This window comes from Symphalangus syndactylus, chromosome 10, assembly GCF_028878055.3.
Source record: "Symphalangus syndactylus isolate Jambi chromosome 10, NHGRI_mSymSyn1-v2.1_pri, whole genome shotgun sequence".
In the NCBI taxonomy this organism is placed as follows: Eukaryota; Metazoa; Chordata; class Mammalia; order Primates; family Hylobatidae; genus Symphalangus; species Symphalangus syndactylus.
Genome location: NC_072432.2, coordinates 24,627,070 through 24,650,569, shown reverse-complemented (window position 1 = coordinate 24,650,569; position 23,500 = coordinate 24,627,070). Strand labels below are relative to the sequence as shown.

Here is a 23,500-nt window from a genome sequence, read left to right as displayed (position 1 = left end):
CAATACTTTTTGGTTTATGAGGGAAGCGTTCTATAAACAACTACCGTACTATTAACTCCAATTCAAGCTTTTCTTGACAAAAAGGAATGCTTGCCAAATAGACAATAATCAATGAAAACAAAACAGGCATTGTGTTTTGCAGTTTCTCACTGATATCACAATGTGATGAACAAGCTAAATGTGGAGCTTCAAGAAATAAAGAAAAGCTTATTTATGACCTTAGTCACAAAGGTGACGAGTACTAAAATCTATGTTGAAATGGAAACTTTTCATAATACAAATCAATAATAATAATGAAACATATTTTTCAAACATAAATCAACACGCAGGTTAATTTAAATCCAATTGATAGAATTACATAATTGGCTACAGATATGCAAGAAAAACGTGAAGAATGCTTTGTTGACATTGATAAATTTAGAGCTGCTTTTCAATTTATGATGTATCCTTTTGAAACAGATGTCAATAATACCAATTTAATGCAAGGGCTAGGGAATATATTTGACCTGTACAAATGTAATTTTGAAACTGATATGCTATATTAGTCAAGAATCTCCAGAGAAACAGAATCAATAGGATATAGATGATGATGATGACTAATAGATAGATGATAGAGACAGGGAGAGTGAGAGAGAGAGAGAGATGATGGATAGACAGACAGACATTGTGGGAATCGGCTCACATAATTATGGAGGTTGAGAAGTTCCATGATATGCCATGTGTAACCTGGTGAACATGAGAAGCTGATGGCATAATTTAGTCCAAGTTCAAAGGCCAGAGAATCTGAGTGGCTGCTTGTTCAAGTCAAATTCACCTTCCCGCTGTCTTTTTGTTCCTCAACGAATTGAATGGTGCCTGCTCACTTAGTGAGGACAGATCTTCCTTTCTTAGTCCAATGATTCAAATGTCATTCTCTTCCAGAAACACCCTCACATACCCAGACATAACACTGGACCAGCTACCCCAGTATCCCTTAACCCAGTCAAGTTGAAGCTTAAACTTAAGGATCCCGTATGCTTTTGTTTTAAGGTAAAAATGATTCTTCCAAAAAGATGACCCAGTTTTTCATTATTGGTACTGGACTTTTAAGTATATTTGAAATAACCTGTGTATATGAACCCAATTTTTCAAATGTAAATTTTATGGAGTCCAGAGAACAACTAATTCCAACGGAATTTTAGTTTTTATATTACAATGTAGTATGTAATATTCACACTGGATTTTGAAGATTATTTTAAAAAGGACATAAATATCTCAACTTTATATTGATTACATGTTGAAACAAAAAGATTTGTATATATTAATAAAAATAAGTTAATGTATTACAGAAATCATCTCACCTATTTATTTTTGTTTTTGTATCTTGTGGTTATTAGAAAATTTAAAATTACATACATGGCTTGCATTATATTTCCATTGAATAGCACCAGTAGAGAGTACAAGACATATGCATTAGTTCAAGTTTGCTAATTGCATTAATTCTATGTATTTACTGTTTTGTCTATTCATTTTCTCCCTTTCAAAGGGTCTTAACATTTCCCATTTCAATTGTGAGTTTTTCTATTTATATCTGTGACTTCTGATCATTGCCAAATATTTATTTATATATTAAATGATAAATTATAAGAGATACCAAAATGTGGGACTACAATACATACTTGGTGTAATGACTATTTTATTTATCATCATAAAACGAATTGTTGTCTCTGTAGTAATTCTGACCTAATGTCTATTTTCTCAGCTATTTATGTTGTTATGCCAGCTTGCTTGTTTTGGTCTTGGGATAGTATATTTTTTTTACCATACTATTTTCAAACTTGTTGAATCCTTTTATTTAATACGTTTATATTTTAAGTACCATACAGTTGGGTTTTGGGGTGTGTATGTGTAACTTTTCATCCAGTCTATCTTTGTCTTTCAATTGAGTATTTAGCCCAAACATATTTAATCTGTTGTTACTTTAGGGTTCAATTTTAACACCTTACCATTTTCTACTCTTTGTCCCAACTTTTTTGCATTTCTTCTTTCATTTCCTTCCCTATTTGAGTTAAAGATATTTTTGCTTTACTTTTCTCTCTACTTTATTGTTAGTTATAAAATCTTATAATTTTCACATCATCTGAGAAATTAAACATGTATCTTTAATAGTTTTAAAAAATTCACCTCTCACCTATTGAATACTTATTTTTTAAAAAATTAGCCTTGAGTTGTAATTCACATACCATAAAGTTAACACCTCACGTAATTTTTGAAGTTTACAATGTAGAGAATTTTAGTATATTCAGAGTTGTCAATCTCTATTTAATTCCAGTACATTTTGCAAACCCCAAAAAGTAACCCCTTATCCATTCTACCTTTCTCCATCCTTTGGAAGACTTTATCTTTCTGTAGATTTGCCCAATCTGGAAATTTCATATCGATGCAATAAAAATACATGTGGCCTTGCATTTGGCTTCTTTCACTTAGTATAATGTACTCAAGGTTCATCCATGTGGTAGCACATAACGGTTCTTCATTCCATTTTACAGCTGAATAGCATTTCCTTATATGGATATAACATTTTTGTTTGTCCATTCATAGGATGATGGCCATTGAGTAGTGGCCACATTTTATCTATTATGAATAATGATGTTATGAGTACTCATGTACAAGGTTTTGTGTGGGTATATGTTTTCACTTCTTCAGGTATACACCTATGAATCATATGGTGACTCATTCAATTGGTTGAGGAACTGCTGAGTCATATAATTCTGTTTGACTTTTTAAGAAACTGCCAGACAATGCTCACAGTTGCCTGTATAATTTTGCATTACCACTAGCAAGTATGAGGACTTGAATTTCTCCACATTCTCATCAACACCTGTTATTGTCTAATTCTCCTCATTCTTATTGCAATCTTAGTGGATGTGAAGTGGTATCTCACTCTGGTTTTGATTTGCATTTTCTATTGACTACTGATGTTCAGCTTCTTTTATTTGACTTTTAGCTGTCTGTATAACTTCTTTGGAAAAACACCTACTCAAATGCTTTCCCTATTTTAAAGTAAGTTATCTTTTTATGGCTTAGTTATAAGAGTTATTTACATATTCTTTTTTTCCTTTTAACTTTTATTTTAGGTTCAATGGGTACACGGGCAGGTTTGTTACATGGGTAAATTCTGTGTCACTGAGGTTTGATTTACAAATTATTTTGTCATCAGATAATGAGCATAGTACCCAATAGGTAGCATTTCAATCCTCGCCCTCCTCCCACCTCCACCCTCAAGAAGGCCCCAGTGCCTGTTGTTCCCTTCTTTGTGTCCATGTGTACTCAATGTTTGGTTCTGACTTCTAAAGAAGAATATGTGGTATTTGGTTTTCTGTTCCTGTGTTAATTTTCTTAGGATGATGACCTCCAGCTTCATCCCTGTCACTGCAAAGGGTATGATCTCATTCTTTTCTATGGCTGCATAGTGTTCTATGCTGCATATATGTACCACATTTTCTTTATCCAGTCTGCTGTTAATGGGAATTTAGGTTGATTCCGTGTCTTTGTTACTGTGAATAGCACTGCCATGAACATACATGTAGTGCATGTGTCTTTATGGTAGAATGATTTATATTGCTTTGGATACATACTCAATGATGGGATTGCTGGATCGAATGGTAATTCTGCTTTGAGTTCTTTAAGAAATCACCACACTGCTTTCCACAACAGCTGAACAGATTTACGTTGCCACCAGCAGGGTATAAGCATTTACTTTTCTCTGTAACCTCATCCGCCTGTGTTAATTTTTGACTTTTTAGTAATAGCTATTTTGACTGGTTTGAGATGGTATCTCACTGTGGTTTTGATTTGCAATTCTCTAATGATTAGTGATGAACATTTCTTCATCTGCTTGTTGGGCACCTGCATGTGTAACTTTGTGAAGTGTCTGCTTACGTCCTTTGCACATTTTCTAATGAGATTGTTTTTGTTTAAGTTCCTTATAGATTCTGGAAGTTAGGCCTTTGTCAATGCATAGTTTGCAAATGTTTTCACCCATTCTATAGATTGTCTGTTTACTCTGTTGATAGCTTCTTTTGCTGTGCATAAGGTCTTTAGTTTAATTAGGTCTCATTTGTCAATTTTTTTGTTACCATTGCTTTTGGCACCTGCTTATGAAATCTTTGCCAAGGACTACATCCAGAACAGTATTTTCTAGGATTTCTTCTAAGGATTTTATAGTTGTAGGTTTTATATTTAAATATTTTCATCCACCTTGAGTTGATTTTTGAATATGGAATAAGGAAGGGGTCCAGTTTCAATCTTCTGTGTATATCTAGCCAGTTATCCCAGCATCGTTTATTGACTAGGGGAGTCCTTTCTCCATTGCTTGGTTATTGTCAGTTTTGTCAAAGATCAGATGGTTGAGGTGTGCAGCTTTATTTCTGGGTTCTCTAACCTCTTCTCGTCTGTGTCTATTTTTGTAACAGGACTATTCTATTTTAGTTACGATAGCTTTGTAAGATAGTTTGTTGGGTAGTATGATTTCTCCTGCTTTATTTTTGCTTAGGATTGCTTTTGCTATTCAGGCTCTTTTTTGGTTCCATATTAATTTTAGAATAGTTTTTTGAATTCTGTGAAAAATGTCATTGGCAATTTGATAGGAATAGCACTAAATCTACAAATTGCTTTAGGCAGTATAGCCATTTTAACAACATTGATTCTTCCTATCCATGAGCATTAATTTTTTTTCCATTTGCTTGTGTCATTTCTGTTTTATTTCAGAAGTGTTTCGTAACTCTTGTTATAATGATCTTTTACCTCCCTGGTTAGCTGCATCCCTAGGTATCTTGTTCCTTTTGTGGCCATTGTGAATGGAACTGCATCCTTGATTTGACTCTCAGTTTGGATGTTGTTGGCATATAGAAATGTTACTGATTTTTGTACATTGATTTTATATCCTGAAACTTTGCTGAAGTTGTTTCTTGAATCCAGGAGCCTCTGAGCAGAACCTATGGGGTTTTCTAGTTATAGAATCATATTATTTGTAAAGAGAGATAGTACGGCTTCCTCTCTTCTTATTCAGATGCCTTTGTATGTATTTCTCTTGACTGATTGCCCTGGCTAAGACTCCAGAGCTATGTTGAATAGGAGTGATGAGAGCGGACATCCTTATCTTGTTCCAGTTCTCAGGGGGAATGCTTCCAGCTTTTGTCCTCTTAGTATGTTGTCTGTGGGTCTGCCATAGAAGGCTCTTGTTATTTTGAGGTGTGTTCCTTTAATGCCTAGTTTGTTGAGGGTTTAACATGAAGATATGTTGAATTTTATTGAAAGTCTTTTCTGCATCTAGAGACAATCATGTGGGTTTTGGTTTTAGTTCTGTTTATGTGCTGAATCACATCACATTTACTGATTTGTGTATATTGTGTATAAGTCTCTTTGTAGGTCTCTAAGAATTTATGAATCCAGGTGCTAAAGTATTAGATGCATATATAATTAGGATAGTTACATATTCTTGTTGAGTTGTACCCTTTATTATCTAATGCGCTTCTTTGCCCTTTTTGATCATTGCTGGCTCAAAGTCTGTTTTGTCTGAAATTAGAATAGCAACCCTTGCTCCCTACTGTTTTCTATTTGATAGATCTTTGTCCACCCCTTTACTTTGTATTTGATAGCTTTTGCCAGTTTTTATGGAAAAGCAGAATTCCTAAGGCACTTATCATGTGAAGTGCCCTCTTATACTGCTTTTTATACTGTTAGTTTTGTGTATCTTAATCGATATATGATTTATGTATTATAAATCCATCAATACTATTTCATATGGGCTATATTCTTTTAAATTAATTTGTACATTTATCTCTCAGCTTTTCATTCAATAATGCATTCCTTGTTTCTATCTAGGATTATTTTCCTTCTGGTTGTAGACATTTCTTTTGTGTAAGCCTGCTGATGACAAATTTTCTTGGTTTCATTTGTTTGAAAAAGTCTTTAATATGTCTTCAGTTTTGAAGAATATTTTTACCAGGTATAGAATTCTAGTTTTGATTTTTTTTTCTCTGATACACTGTGCCTGGAACTACGCAAAAGATTTGAGGGTCTGGATGATGTTATCTCCTCTCTAAGAAGACAAATGTTCACTTCTGGCCAGCAAAATGTCTCCCAGCAAAACATCTTAAATATGAAGTGAACTGATTAAAGTTGTGCTTCGAGGTTTCCAATCCCTGTGAGCAAAAACTGCATTCTTCTTAACTTCTCACCCGCTCATGCTACTGACCATCGTAAGGTGCTGAGTACCTCTCCGCCAAGACACATTCTTATGTCTCTTTTCTAGTCCAGCTGATGCTTTTTAAAAAGGCACTGTCTGGCCGGGCGCGGTGGCTCACGCTTGTAATCCCAGCACTTTGGGAGGCCGAGGTGGGCGGATCACGAGGTCAGGAGATCAAGACCACGGTGAAACCCCGTCTCTACCAAAAATACAAAAAAAAAAAAAAAATAGCTGGGCGTGGTGGCGGACGCCTGTAGTCCCAGCTACTCGGAGAGGCTGAGGCAGGAGAATGGCGTGAACCTGGGAGGCGGAGCTTGCAGTGAGGAGAGATCGCGCCACTGCACTCCAGCCTGGGCGACAGAGCGAGACTCCGTCTCAAAAAAGAAAAAGAAAAAAGGCACTGTCCAAGTTTCCAGTCATTCTCTTCTCTTACAGTTTAGTCATGACATTACCCATTTGACATTACTAATTTCCTATAGTGTCTCTCTGTCACACATGTTCCCCTGAGATTTCCCTTTCCCTTTTTTCTCTTTCTCCCTTTTCCCCTTTTTCCCTTGCTTCCCTTCCCTTTCCTTTCTTTCCCTTGGTTTCCCCTTGTTTCCTTTCCTTTCCTTCTTGTCTTTCCTATCAGTTCTCTTGTAAATCATGTCCTTTGTCCCATTCCAACCAAATATCATGTTGAAATTTGATCTCCAGTGTGGCAGTGTTGGGACCCGGTGAAGCAGGAGATATTTGCGTCATGGGCGCTGATTATCTACGAATGGCTTGGTGCTTTTCTAGCAGTAGTGAGTGCCCACTCTCAGGAGACTGGATTGATTCTTGGGAAGGGATTAGTGGGTTGTTATAAAGCAAGGAAGCCTCTTAGGCTTGGTCCTTCTTCCCATGTGCCCATTTCGCCTTTGACCTTTTCTGCTATATTTTGTTGCAGCACAAAAGTCCTCACCAGAAACTGAGCAGATGCGGGCACCATGTGCTTGTACAGTCTGCAGACCATGACCTAAATAAACCTGTTTCATTTATATGTTATTCAGTCTCAGGTATTCCTTTAGAGCAACACAAAATGGATGAAGACACCTTCCAAGCCGTTGCTCTTAGATACTAAGTTTTTATATAATAAAATAATCATTTATTATTTCCCCATGTTGGGTGTAGTCATCGCTTTGCTTGATGAAATTCTATGCAATGCTTTACAGCCAACTCAAAAATTACCTTTCCCATAATGCTTTTTTTTTCCCTTTGTGGATATGAAGCCTCTCTCCTCAGTTCCCATAGAATACTTTGTATCTTCTTTTGGATCCTTACTTTGTTTTAAATGATACAGTTTTTTAAATCTAAATTTAAAGATCTTTGCATCTCCTGTTACTTGCATAAAATATTTCTCATATCGTGTATGCAAAATAGCTATAAAATTGCATTTCAACATGCCTTCGAAAGTAATATTTCATAGGGCATACAAATAACGCTATAAATATAGTTTATACATTTATGAGGCAGGGTATGCAGCCACTACATTCTTATAAAAGTGTAACTATATCTATAAAGAAAAGTCTTAAAAATAGCCATGATGATCTATACTCTTACCCCAAACTTTATTATTCCAGAAACTGTATTACTTTTACTGTCATGCCACTAATAAAATGTCTAAATATTTTCTAGTTACCTAAAGAAAACCCAATCTATATATACTCCCTCTTTTAATCTTATGATTATAGAATTAACTCTTTTAAATTATTTTATAGTGAATGAGAAAATTAGTTCATAAAGTGAAAACAATTACAAGTAAATAATTATTTCAATTAAAACAAAGTTCACAGAACTTGTATACTTCTAATGAGATCATTAATAATGCTTATACTTTTAAAATTTAATTTTATTGTTTACTTAAAACTCACCTTATTCTCAAAAACACATGCAATACAGTACAATATAATAAACTAAAAGATACAGTCACACAAATACCTATATATATATATAAAGATAATACCAAGAGAAAAGAGTTGAGGCACTAAATGGAGTCAAGGATAAAAGTAGATCACAAAAGGCATTATAGAAATTTCACAGGCTTACTAACAATATATGAAAAATTTGGTTCTAAGCTTTCTATGAGCAAATCTGAGGAAGAAAATATAATTAGCAATAATCATGAGAGCCTTATGAAAACACAAAAACCAGCTGATTCTTCAGTAAAATTACATCATGTGCTCATAAAAGACTGGAAACTAATTTCTCCCAAAAGTCCTCTTAAACAGAACAAGTACAACATAATTAACAATTACTTCAATCACATTTTTACAATGAATAATGAAGGACTTCCAACAGACTATTTTATATAACACTCATATATATCAATTCAATAAATCAATACATGAATAGCCAATAAGATATTTAAATGTGTCCTTCATAAACCAGTCTCAACTTATCTTGAAATGATAGTGCAGTTCTTTATAGTAAGCATATGCCTTAAATCCATTTCCTTTCAACACTTAAGTGCTGAGGAAAAGTTGATAAAACCTCCAGATAATATTTTGATATTTAACAATTATTTAAGAATAATTTATCATTCCTGAAATTTTCCCCACAAAATGATGAAGACAGCAATATTTTTCCAAACTGGAAAAATCATGCCAAAGCCTGCTTGCTCCTCTTATAAAACACATAGCTGAGAAAGTCAGACTATCAACTTGCCAAATAAGAAACTGTCAGCCAAAAATAATAATAAAAAATAAAAACACTAGAAATGTAAAAGGACGGTAACTCTGGGAGAAGAAATAGTTACATTTGAGGAAAAAGTGTAACAAAAGTACAGTCATGTGAGCACATATGCAAAAAGGTAATAAAGGTGAAAAAGTTATGAAGAAACTATATTTTGGAGGAATATTCCCTGGAACTGTGTTTAAAGTTATCTGCCTAGTATAGACTGCCATTTCCCAAGAGTTGGCTGCCCACCCTTGCAATGCTTTATAAAATACAACCACGTCCACCATCAAGATTCTCATTTCATTGAATGAAATAGGACCTGGGTATCAGTATGTTTCAACACTTTCTCCAAGTAATTCCAATGTGCTGCCAATTTCAAGAACCAGATCTTGACTAAGTGGTCCTCAAAGTAAGGTTCCTACACCAGTATCATCAGCATCACCTGGGAATTTGTTTAAAATGTAAATTCTTAGGGTCTACTCCAGACCTACTAAAACAGGAACTCTGCAATGAGCCCAAGATTCCTGTGTGTTAACAAATCTCCAGGCAATTCTGATGTGCTTCAGAATACAGCACAGGTGGAACGTGCTTTGCTAGGTACTAGGGCTACAATGCTGAACAAAATAGCCTCGTTTCTACCTTCCCGGAGCTTGAGGTCTAAGAGACACATGAAAGATCCTTCCTTTGCAAAACTATTCTTTCTGTCTAGTTTATGCCAATAAAACCTGTTCAATTACTTCAATTAATTTTCTAACTTCCAGCTTTTTTCTCTCTCAGGCCTGTCTACATACAAATATCACAATAAATATTTAATAAGCATCTATTATCTTCTGACTGCACACTTCAAACCAAGCCAAGGGCACAAACAGGAAACACACACACACACACACACACACACACACACAGACGCAAAATATACTTGGGCAAGGCATAAAAAATGGTGAGCTTCATTAGTACCAAAGACATAAAAATATATATACAATTGGATACTATCTTAACTTGTCAAATTAGAAAATATGAAAAAATACTTATATATTCAGTGTTGGCAAGCACATAGAAAAACAGGCATCTCATAAACTGCTTGCAAAAGTGGTACATTTTTGAGGAGTAATTGAGACTTATCAAATGTCTAAATTATGAATAATACTTTGTAATAATTGATAATAATTAACACAAAATTCTAGCGTGCATGGTTTCATTTTCCTTTCAGTACCTGATGTGAGATGTGGCAAAGCTATACATTGTTCAATGAAGATTGATTAAAATTGTTTATCACCAAAAGCAACTAATAACAGCGACGACTTGAATTAGTAAATTTTGGTACATTCACTTAACGGAATACTCTTGACTCATAAAAATATTAATAAATAGATGACTACAGATTGCAAACAAAAATAAATGCATGGTCAAAAACAGTATGGTCAATATAAATGCATATTTATTAAAAATATACATGCATATATGCATAATGTTCATATCATGGTAGTAGGATTATGGTTAATGTCATTGTCTTTCTTACCTATATCTAAACACTTTTCTAAAATAAAAGTGTATTTTTCTTTTCACAGTAAAAAAAAAAAAAAAATTTGTAGCAATAAAAAAGCTAAGAAATTCTTAACAGTATATGGTCTTTACCCACAGTATTATTTTAGTTAACTTGCATTATCCAACAAAATCCAAAGATAGAGAATGCGTTGGGTACCTTTAAAGATAGACATACAACCAAGCACACAGTCCTGACAGGCCGTTACCTGAGTGGACCACTCTTTAAGTAAATAATACTTTCTGCTGGGTTTTATATATCTACTTACAGTTTTCTGTTCTCACAGAGTAGGGGCTCAGGAAATACATGCCTAATGTTAAGGATAAATGGTATGCCTAGTCAGTACAATCTATGAATCTTTTAGGTAATAAAGATGCTTGATTTGAGTAATTGATATATCTGCATAAATCACTATGTCACAAGATCATACTGATGTTATAAAAATGATTCATATTTCATACGGCATATTCATTTGTTCAAGTTCTTGTCTTATTATAGGGAATCAAGTCTAATTTACCTTTACTTAGTTTGGGAAATGTGTTTTTCCTACAATTTTTGGGGGCAATTATAACAATTCTTCACTGGAGTTGGAATGTAAGTATAATTATTTCTTTTTAATGTGGTTAAAGGAAAAGCATATTTAAAGATTATATAATGAAAATGAATTTTTAATTTTTGAATGCAATTGTAACAGAGATATAGAAGTTATTATTTTATTATTAGTCAAAAATGCTGTGATCTTTGGTAACATAATTTTATAGACCTTTTTTTGACTATCTTCTTAAAACTTTACCTTGTATAGCAAGTATGCTACCTAACCACTCTCTCTGTCATTTTAGATATGGTTCATATATTTTCAGCACAAATTTTTCTTAAATCCCATGTATTTCAAGCGACTGCATTTCATTTTTTTGCAAACATTTAGGTTCAGGGGTACATGTGCAGGTTTCTCATATAGGTAAAATTCATGTCATGGGGATTTTTGTACAGATTATTTCATCCCCCAGGTAATAACGCTGGTACCCAAGCTATTTTTTCTGGTTCTCTTCCTCCTCCCACCCTCCACCCTCAAATAGGTCATAGTGTCTGTTGTTCCCTTCTTTGTGTGCAAGAGTTCTTATCATTTAGCTCCCACTTATAAGTGAGAGCATGTGGTATTTGGTTTTCTGTTCCTGCATTATAGTTAGCTAAATATGACGGCCTTCAACTCCATCCATGTTCCTACAAAAGACATGATCTTGTTCTTTTCTAGTTAATTTTTAAAAATTATCCAGCTAAAATACCTTTGAATAAAATCAAAATTAAAGTGATTTAATTTACTTACGCACAACAAATTACCGATATATATATGAAAATGCAAATAATAGGTCCTTAACTCAAGGAAAATCTAAAATAAGGGCATTGTTTTGTGTGTTTAGAGGGATAATTATGCTTTATATTCAGCCCTATGGCAATACTGCCAGAATGCCACTTGACAACAAGTATCAAAACAGTTAAAAGAAAATAACTACATAATTGCACTTGGTGTCTTGGCAAAAAAAAAAATAATAATAACTATAGTTAATTTAAATTTCAGCTGTTTGCACCACTTGCTTTTCATTGCAGTGAAACTGTTTCTACGGACTGGTATTTAACCATTATTTTAGATTTAACAATCTTGACCTGTTAGAAATTATGCTGGGAGAATGTTACAGCTTCTAAACTGGCCTATAAAATATTGGCTTATCTTCTTACCAGAGAAGGCAATAATTCTGGTATTTACAGTCTAAGGGACTAAAGCTTTGAAAATTATTATCGTTACAGAAAAAAATTATAATATTTTCTCTTTACTGAAGCTTTTATCCACATTCATATCCAGCACTAGATATAGAAGGATACACAGAGTTAGTGTCACACGGACATAGTTTGCGTTTTTTGTTTTTTTTTTTTGAGACAGAGTCTCGCTCTGTTGCCCAGGCTGGAGTGCAGTGGTATCATCTCGGCTCACAGCAAGCTCCGCCTCCCAGGTTCATGCCATTATCCTGCCTCAGCCTCCCGAGTAGCTGGGACTACAGGCGGCCGCCACCACACCCAGCTAATTTTTTTGTATTTTTAGTAGAGACGGGGTTTCACTGTGTTAGCCAAGATGGTCTCGATCTCCTGACCTCGTGATCTGCCCGCCTCGGCCTCCCAAAGTGCTGGGATTACAGGCGTGAGCCACCATGCCTGGCCTGCATTATTTATGTGGCGTTTAGTTTATCATGATGTCAAGTCTGCACAAATATATAATAATACAGATAGGAACGTAGGTGCATGAGCAGCAGTGGGGACCATAACTCATTTCCAACTGAAAGATAATGATCAGTGTTATTTTTTTTAAAAATCTGGGTACTGCTACTTTTCAAGATAGTGCATATTCAAACAAATAGTTTCTCAACCACCTGTAAGCAAGTCCTAACATTTTAAGCAAAGCCACAACATTTTAAAATATCCATCACTTCCAGGTAATCATGCGATTGGTTAATCATGAGATTGGTATGTGTGTTTTTGTTTTGATCCAACAGAAAGACAAAGGAAATTTTGATGAGACCGAGAAGAGATCATGTATGCAAAAATGATTGAGAAAAAACCATTGTGTATTGTACAATAAATGAAGGAAGCCAAAGAGTGCCTTGAAATGATGTTTTTCAGACTGACTCAGGGTAGAGTTTTCCCTCGAAACTATTTTACAATTGTAATAGTTCCTTTACAACACACAAATTTGATTTTTTTTTTTTTTTTTTTTTTTGAGACAGAGTCTCGCTCTGTCACCCAGGTTGGAGTGCAGTGGCACCATCTCAGCTTACTGCAAACTCTGCCTTCCGGGTTGTAGCTATTCTCCTGACTCAGTCTCCTGAGTAACTGGGATTACAGGCACACACCACCACGTCTGACTAATTTTTTGCATTTTTAATAGAGATGGGGTTTCAGCAAGTTGACCAGGCTGGTCTTAACCTCCTGACATCAAGTGATCCACCCACCTTAGCCTCTCAAAGTGCTGGGATTGCAGGTGTGAACCACTGCATCCGGCCCACAAATTTTGTTTTTTTTTTTTAATGGAAGGACCTTAGAACAAATTTTCTTTCTTCTGAAACATTTCGGTTTTTAATTAGTTATTAGATTTAGAGAAAAATGAATCTTTTCTGATCAAAATTGGAATTAGGTGAGAAAGCCACCCTCTCTCTTTTAGCAATACCTTCCCCACTTCTTGCCTTGAAAGGCCCTAACAGTGAGATTCTAGAAGCATCTAGAATTTGTAAAAATACAAATTCCAAACTCTATTCCATGAATTTTTTTTTATCTTCTTAGAGATAAAGTGTCATTCTGTCACCCAGGCTGGAGTGCAATGGCATGATCGTAGTGTATTACAACCTCAATGTCCTGGGCTCAAGTGATCCAACCACCTTTCCCCTCTCAATGGGATTACAGGTGTGAGTGACTGCACCTGTCCTCATTCCCAGAGATTTTAATCCAAGGTTTTAGAACCTGCATTTAAAAATGTATAAGCAAATTTATATATAAATTTTCAGTGGTCCTTAATCCCCATTTTGAGAATTTCCCCCAAGGGTTCTATGAGCATAGTTAGAAACCAATGACCTAGAATACACATAGGTATTCCACTAGACATCATTTCACATGAATGAAGTGTGAGGAACTTTATTTTGCTTGAGGGAATAATTTTATACTCCAAAAAAGTATTAATATTAAACATTATTTAACCGATAGATTAGCATCTAGTGAAATAAAATGTATTTGAGGACAAAGAACTTAAAACTTTGCTCTCTAGCTTCCAGCAATAAAAATGAATAAATTGGATCAAATAAAGGCTTTTCTTTTTCTTTTTTTTATTTTTTATTTTATTTTTTTTATTATACTTTAGGGTTTTAGGGTACATGTGCACAATGTGCAGGTTTGTTACATATGTATCCATGTGCCATGTTGATTTCCTGCACCCGTTAATTCGTCATTTAGCATTAGGTGTATCTCCTAATGCTGTCCCTCCCCCCTCCCCCCACCCCACAACAGTCCCCGGAGCGTGATGTTCCCCTTCCTGTGTCCATGAGTTCTCATTGTTCAATTCCCACCTGTGAGTGAGAACATGCGGTGTTTGGTTTTTTGTCCTTGCGATAGTTTACTGAGAATGATGTTTTCCAGTTTCATCCATGTCCCTACAAAGGACACGAACTCATCATTTTTTATGGCTGCATAGTATTCCATGGTGTATATGTGCCACATTTTCTTAATCCAGTCTATCGTTGTTGGACATTTTGGTTGGTTCCAACTCTTTGCTATTGTGAATAGTGCCGCAATAAACATACGTGTGCATGTGTATTTATAGCAGCATGATTTATAGTCCTTTGGGTATATACCCAGTAATGGGATGGCTGGGTCAAATGGTATTTCTAGTTCTAGATCCCTGAGGAATCGCCACACTGACTTCCACAATGGTTGAACTAGTTTACAGTCCCACCAACAGTGTAAAAGTGTTCCTATTTCTCCACATCCTCTCCAGCACGTGTTGTTTCCTGATTTTTTAATGATGGCCATTCTAACTGGTGTGAGATGGTATCTCACTGTGGTTTTGATTTGCATTTCTCTGATGGCCAGTGATGATGAGCATTTCTTCATGTGTTTTTTGGCTGCATAAATGTCTTCTTTTGAGAAGTGTCTGTTCATGTCCTCTGCCCACTTTTTGATGGGGTTGTTTGTTTTTTTCTTGTAAATTTGTTTGAGTTCATTGTAGATTCTGGATATTAGTAACCAAAACAGCATGGTACTGGTACCACAACAGAGACATAGATCAATGGAACAGAACAGAGCCCTCAGAAATGATGCCGCATAGCTACAACTATCTGATCTTTGACAAACCTGACAAAAACAAGAAATGGGGAAAGGATTCCCTATTTAATAAATGGTGCTGGGAAAACTGGCTAGCCATATGTAGAAAGCTGCAACTGGATCCCTTCCTTACACCTTATACAAAAATTAATTCAAGATGGATTAAAGACTTATATGTTAGACCTAAAACCATTAAAATCCTACAAGAAAACCTAGGCAATACCATTCAGGACATAGGCGTGGGCAAGGACTTCATGTCTAAAACACCAAAAGCAATGGCAACAAAAGCCAAAATCGACAAATGGGATCTCATTAAACTAAAGAGCTTCTGCACAGCAAAAGAAACTATCATCAGAGTGAACAGGCAACCTACACAATGGGAGAAAATTTTTGCAACCTACTTATCTGACAAAGGGCTAATTATTATTATACTTGAAGTTTTAGGGTACATGGGCACCATGTGCAGGTTTGTTACATATGTATACATGTGCCTTGTTGGTGTGCTGCACCTATCAACTCGTCATTTAACATTAGGTATATCTCCTAATGCTGTCCCTCCCCCTTTCCCCACTCCACAACAGTCCCTGGAGTGTGATGTTCCCCTTCCTGTGTCCATGTGTTCTCATTGTTCAATTCCCACCTATGAATGAGAACATGTGGTGTTTGGATTTTGCCCTTGCGATAGTTTGCTGAGAATGATGGTTTCCAGTTTCATCCATGTCCCTACAAAGGACATGAACTCATCATTTTTTATGGCTGCATAGTATTCCATGGTGTATATGTGCCACATTTTCTTAATCCAGTCTATTGTTGTTGGACATTTGGGTGGGCTCCAAGTCTTTGCTATTGTGAATTAGTGCCGCAATAAACATACGTGTGCATGTGTCTTTATACCAGCATGATTTATAGTCCTTTGGGTATATACCCAGTAATGGGATGGCTGGGTCAAATGGTATTTCTAGTTCTGGATCCCTGTGGAATCACCACACTGACTTCCACAATGGTTGAACTAGTTGACAGTCCCACCAACAGTGTAAAAGTGTTCCTATTTCTCCACATCCTCTCCAGCACCTGTTGTTTCCTGACTTTTTAATGATGGCCATTCTAACTGTTGTGAGATGGTATCTCATTGTGGTTTTGATTTGCATTTCTCTGATGGCCAGTGATGATGAGCATTTTTGCATGTGTTTTTTGGCTGCATAAATGTCTTCTTTTATGATTTATAGTCCTTTGGGTATATACCCAGTAATGAGATGGCTGGGTCAAATGGTATTTCTAGTTCTAGATCCCTGAGGAATCGCCACACTGACTTCCACAAAATAAAGGCTTTTCTTATGAGATAAAAATGATCATAAAATTTACGGTGCTTGGCTATGAGCCAGTTTACATACTGTAGAGACACTGTCTGGGCCAAGAGACTTGACCAATTAAACTAATTGTGTAGGTGAGAGTACAGGATTCTGAGATCATACAAAACCACAAACTGAGAGGAATCATTACACAAGACCTGCAAATATACAGTATTCTAAGCATACTTAAATGTGAACTATAAGGCTCAGATTCTAGGTGATCCAAGTATCTTGATTCAATGATAAGCAAATAATAATTTTTTAAAAAATTTCTCAGCTGAAAAGGACTCATGATTTTGCCAACTGCCTTAGTAGTTGTTGGAGCATGAATGGGTACAAACTCATTTTAATACTAGATTATGGTTCTTTTCTCAAAATACTAGGAAAAACACTTTTCTACTAAATATTCTCCTTCCCTACATAATTTAAAGGAAATGGAAATCTTATTCAACCTCAATCTCAAAAACACATGTAAACTGTAACTGATGATATTGTCATTGAATGATTTTTACTTTATCTTTCCATTGCATCATAGTTGAGAGCAATATTTCCATATACCTTGATTACAACCCTAGAAAAATCACACCAGGTAACCTCAGTTGAGCCCTACTGAGCAGGACAAAGGCAGAATCCACTCACCGAACTTTCTGTGCTGAAAATGCCTCCTTCTACAAGAAGGGATGCCTTTTTCTAATTCATGTAAAAATTAATAAACTAGCTGCATGGAATGGTGTTACTCTCTCACAAACATATAAAAAATAAAGATGCAATCTTAACTTTGTATCACAGAGTTCACTTCAGATGTACCAAGGATAGTCCATTAAATTGTGGATGCAAAAAAAAGTAGAATATCAGGTAGTCATGTCATTTTCATGGTAAAAAATATGCATTTTAAGACCTTGCCTAAGACTCAACTACATAGTGAAAATTTCCCTACATATTCCTACCCTACTGTGGCTTTTCTAGACTTTTTATTGTTTCATTAAGTGTATAAAGCGAGAGAATATTTTGAAATATATTATTGTGGTTTTTTTTTCTCTTATACTTGCTTATAAATAATCCTTACTTTACTGAGCCAGAAACAACCTTTGCCTCCAAGAGAGCTGGGATCAGAGAAAGAGACAAGAAAGAATTGACAGAAAGCCTTTCAATTTTTAAAACTAATCTTGAGAACTATTTCCAAAACAACATCCTTAAAAACCTGGCTTTAAATTTCTATAGCAAGACGCCTGAAAGAAAAGAGCCATTTTAAAATTAGAAAAGTTTTCCTTCAAACACAAAAAACAAAATTTGGAAAACTGAACTTAGAATCTTACTATAAGCTATAGAGTAAGATATCTGATGCATAAGAACTATTTTTTAAGAAAAGAAAAAATATCAAGCCTTCCTTGGCTGAGGAACGAGCCTAGAGAGAAAAGAAGGAAAGGAGAGGAGATATAAGGTTAGGGGCTGTTCCCTTCTCCATGATTTATTGTCATGTAGAATGCATATGTTAAATATTATCTGACCATTAAGCATTCCTATTTAAAATTTAATTTTGTGTTCTGTAGCCTATAATAATAAAACACAAATATATTGATGCTAATTAGCAACTAATTCATTCAACAAATAATTATTGAGGCCTATTATGCACTACACACCTGAAAACAATGCAACACATTGGGAAATCACAGCTCCTGGGATTCCTCAGGAAATTTTCAGTCTATTGAAAGTGGTAGGGTGAGAGGAAATACGGAAATACAAATTATTGCTTCTGACACATTGCTACTTCTACCTTTACCACTTATATGTGAAATTCTAGTCCACCTTTACTTAAAGGACTTATAGATTATTCATAAGATATCGTTTATTGATATAAGCCACAAAAACTTTCTGTAAGTGCCCTTTGCTTTTTTTGTGAGTCAAAAGCAGCCCAAGAAAAAATTAAAGAAAAAAATTTTAAATTAAAAAATTAAAAAATATTAAATAAAAAACTGGAGCCATCTTAACAGAAAAAAAACAATGACAAAAGAGAGTTCCAAAAGCAGGGAGGGAGGAAATCAGCCTGAAGAAAATAATTGAGTGCTAAAGATATTGTGAATCTCTTGTGTATAAGGCCCATCTGCAGAAGGAGGTCCCAGTCAGAGCAGCAGAGACATCATTAGTTTTCTTTGAAGCAGCAGCTACAGAGTTTGGGAGTTGTGAAGTTTTAACTGTGGAGAGGGCTGTAAAGGGCATAAAGATTTTGAAAAGATCTGAGAGCATCTGCAATAACATTTCCCTGGAATCATCAGAATGGGAGGAGGAAGGATGGGGTCTTGCAGGACTTGGGCACACAATAGAATTGTGGACTACACAACAGGAGAAAGATACTAGTTACAGAACCTCAGAAAAAGAGAAGATACCAAAATAAAAAACAAAGAACCAAATGAGGTCACAAAATCCCTACTTAAAATAATTATTACCATGTAAATGTGAGGAGCAAATGAACAAGGAAAAATGTAAAGAAAAGGTAAAGAAAATGACACATGAAAAAGAAGTCAGAGAAGGATGAATACTTGTGCTGGGAAGGGTAGCAGGGGGCTGGGAGGGAGGTGGGGATGATTAATGGGTACAAAAAATAGAAAGAATGCATAAGACCTATTTAATAGCACAACAGGGTTATTATCATCAATAATAATGGTACACTTTAAAATAAAGAGAGTAACTGGATTGTTTGTAACTCAAAGGATAAATGCTTAGGGGATGGGTACCCCATTCTCCATGATGTGATTATTATATACTGCATGCCTGTATCAAAACACCTTATGTAGTCCATAAATATATACACCTACCATGTACCCACAGAAATTAAAACTAGAGGTTTCAGTGAGCTGAGATTGAGCCATTGCACTCCAGCCCATGTGGCAGAGTGAGACTCCAAAAGAGAAAAAAACTTAAAACTAAAAAAAATGACGAGGCCTTGAAAGATGGGTACTTGAAAAAATCCATTAAATGACTTTGTATGTCATGCTGCTTAATTTTTTTTAATTCATAAATTCATGTCAGTCAGTACCAATACATTCTTTCTCCCTGCTTGTTATACACCAAGGAATATCCTTCTTCCAAGGTAACACTAATAATTCCACCTATGTCTTAGATTCTGCTCCCTATAAACAAGTCCTAATAAAAAACAAGCTGAACAACTATATAACTATATACAGTCATGTGTCACTTAATGACAGGAATAAGTTCTGAGAAATGCATTGTTAGGCGATTTGTCTTCACCTCAATACCATAGAGCATAGTTACACAAAACTACATGGCATAGTTTTTAAATTTATATATGTAATTTTTATATGAAAAATCAAATATCCTAGCACCATTACTAAATATCAATCATTTTCCCTGGTTGGTTTAGGGGAATGCAAATTGATATTGCAACTGATATTGAGGAAAAGAACATTAAGTTCATAAAACATCTATGGAAAATAAAAGATAAGAAAACTATTAATTTTCAAATAAAAATATAAACAAAAGAAATAATCATCATGCAATATCTAGCTCAGAAATTTCAAAAGAATCAGAATACTGCTAAGCTAAAAATTTAAACAGAACTGTGTATAAATATACACAGTCAGAATGATGGGAGGGAGAGAAATAGGAATGTGGGGAGAGGAATAGAGGTTCCATTCCTCATAATAGGATGTCAATAGAGGAAGCCAAAATTTTCGAATCAAGAAATGACTATATATTCTTTTATAAATATGGACTAGCACTTATAACCAGTCCCTAATAAAAGTGAGAAAAGAGGAATGATCTTAGGACATAATAGGATATCTCCAGGGAATTGGATTGATGGTACTGAAGGAATGACAGCTGTCTGTCATTATAAGACTGTCAATTCTCTTTGACACTTTTAGACTAGATGCATGCAGTCACTGTCATAAAAATTTGTTACATGTGATACATAAAGATGAAAGTGGTAGACAGAAGAAGTTGGTATGTAAAATACACAAACATGCTTATAGCACTAGAAAATATTCACGCATGAAAAAAGTTAAAAATGGACAAAAGCATTAATAGTCAATACAATAAAGAAAAAAATTACATTCGTTGTATAGTTTGCTCTTCTTATCCCACCCAGCCACGCTGGTCTTCCTGCATGGTCCCGGCTCAGGGCCTTTCCCTTTGTGTTCCATTCAGAAAGAAACGTTCCATCACTAACAAACCCTTTCCTTGTTTCCATTCTGCTGTGTAGCATTTAACACCATTTGCAACGCTTTCTATTTATTGACTTACTGCCTGTCTCCCTAATGAGAGCAAGGATCATCTGTTTCAGTCACTCTTTTATTTCTAGGGCCTACAGCAGCGTTCTCACACAGTAGGCACTCTATTTCTTCTTTGAAGCAACTTTATAATATTGAGATAATATGAAATTACCTGGGAAATCCACTAGTTGAGAACAGATTAGTAAATTGTTGAAAGTCATTACAGTGAAATGCAAATAATGATGAATATTTAATGGCATGATTTATTGAAGAGTAGAAAAATCTTTTTATCCTTGTTGAAAATCTGTACATTTACCTGCGTTCATACATGTATGACAAATACACATCAGAGTGAGAAAAAGTAGGAAGAGAGAAAGGGGAAAGGGGAGGGGGAAAAAGGGAGGCTAAAGAAGATGAAAGGGGAGGAGGAGGTGGTGGAGGAAATGGAAAAGGGAAGAAGGAGAAAAGAGATTTGGGGAGGGAAGAAATCCATAGATCATTTTAAAAACAATATATTAACAGGGCTTTTCAAAGAGTGATAATATTAAATTATTTTCTTCACTTATTCATGCACTTCTCTGGTTTCTATGAAATTCACGAGAGCATTCATTGCTTTTTTAATTGATATTTTTTCCATTGCGTATGAAAGAAAACACTCAGCCTTCTTTTCAACTTAACATTTGTCTTTACAATAGCATTTGCCTAGGATAAGGTGGTGGGGGCAGAAATTTGGGAGAAACTTATATTTCCCAAGAGACATATTCGAAATACATGGTCACTTACTGTGTATGATCCACCGATGGCCTGTGGTTTTCTTCCCCATGACGAACACTAATCCCGTTCCCAAGCCCCCACCTGAATGTGTTTGAATCTTGAAGTAAATGTACTGGGATTGGTTGATACCAGTTACACAAGCTTCTTTCCTCAAAGCTGCAAACTTCCATAACTTGGACAGGGTAAAACAAAGAAAAGGTGAGCTAGTAAGTGGCAATTTCTCTGTACAATCTTGATCAGCACTTTCTTACTCTTGTTTTTATAATGTAACTTTTAAACATTATTAAAATAATTAGGCAAATGATTTGTAAAATCACTGGAAGAGTTTCAAAGAAATCTAGGTTTGTTCTAGTCAAATATTTATAGGAAAAAATACATATACTAATGATCTGGTTTCATGAGGACGTGAGATTTTAATTAGCTTCTAAAGCAGAAATTTAAGCACTTCCATTAAGCTATTTCATTGTTTGCATGATCTCCAAGTTCTGACAAGTCTGTTTTTTTCTCAGAATCTGAAGGGGTTATTGCTAATTCCCAACTTCAGTTTAAGCAACGAGATTTCCAATAACTTTTATATTGGACCTGTTTCCTAGAAAGTTTCACAGATTCTTGTAATAATTTTATTCTAATATCACAGGAAATTACAGGTCCAACGATTTTTTTAAATGTACAGGTTATGTGTAGAACTGTTTTCTGAATTCTCTCCCTGAATGTGTTCATGTGTCTAAAATCTTCCACTGCTGAATAAAAAAGAAATATTCAATTCAATGAAATTCTTGTGTATACTATAGAAAACCTGGTGTGCACTCTAGCTTTTAAATGACATTAACAGTGGCAGTATACCACTATGACCACTTAGAAATTTGGGTATATGAGTTAATGTGAAATCTGAAAAGGAAACATTTAAAAAAGTGTTTTTAGTCATGACATTCAGGTGTATTAGTTAATCTCTGACATTAATTGTTTATCTTGTGAAGGGATTTAGGATCCAATATATCTCTGTTCTTCTTATCATTTAAAATATATAATTTGTAGGCTTTTAATAGAACTACTAGAAAATATAACGTGTCAAGCCAGATGAAGAGGTTCTAGGGATCTGCTGTACAATATTACACTAGAGTCAACCATAATGTATCGTACCCTTTGCATTTTGTTAAGAGGGTAGATCTCACGTTATGTGTTCTTATTTTTTTTTTTTTTAGACATCGTCTCACTTTGTCACCCAGGCCAGAGCGCAAGATCTCGGCTCCCCCTCCCAGGCTCAAGCAATTGTCCTGCTTCAGCCTCCTAAGTAGCTGGGATTACAGGCACACGCCACCACAACCAGCTGATTTGTGTATTCTTTTTGTAGAGATGGGGTTTTGCCATGTTGGCCAGGCTGGTCTCAAACTCCTGGGCTCCTGATCTGCTCACCTTGGCCTCCCAAAGTGCTATGATTACAGGCGTGAGCCACTGCACCTGGCCATGTTATTTGTTTTTATCACAATTTTCAAAATCAATTAGAAAATTTGTAAAGTTTACAAGCAGATTTGTCATACTATTTTATCTTACAAAAGGGTGGAAGAGACAATATCTCAGTTTATTCATAAATAAAATGGTAATAATTCATTTATATTTGTTCAAAATTATAAAAACTATTTGATTAAGAATAACTTAATAGTAGGCATTCATTTAGGACATTTAAAGAATATATCAAAACTTCCCCTCTAATCATAAATGACATTACTAAAATGGCAAAGTCGAACTTAGAGGAAATTCAGTATTCCCTAAAGATACTCATTATGTGTAATTAATTAGGTTTGTATAAACTCTCACAAACACT

General features: G+C 35.1%; 1 protein-coding gene across 1 annotated transcript in view; it reads right to left on the bottom strand.

Moving 5' to 3' along the window:
- MALRD1 (MAM and LDL receptor class A domain containing 1) overlaps positions 1-23,500 on the bottom strand; it is a 690,246-nt gene that overhangs the window by 430,714 nt on the left and 236,032 nt on the right. The window contains exon 21 of the mRNA XM_063611006.1: positions 21,688-21,850. Within this exon, the coding sequence (XP_063467076.1) occupies positions 21,688-21,850 (163 nt within the window). The remainder of the gene's footprint in view (positions 1-21,687; positions 21,851-23,500) is intronic.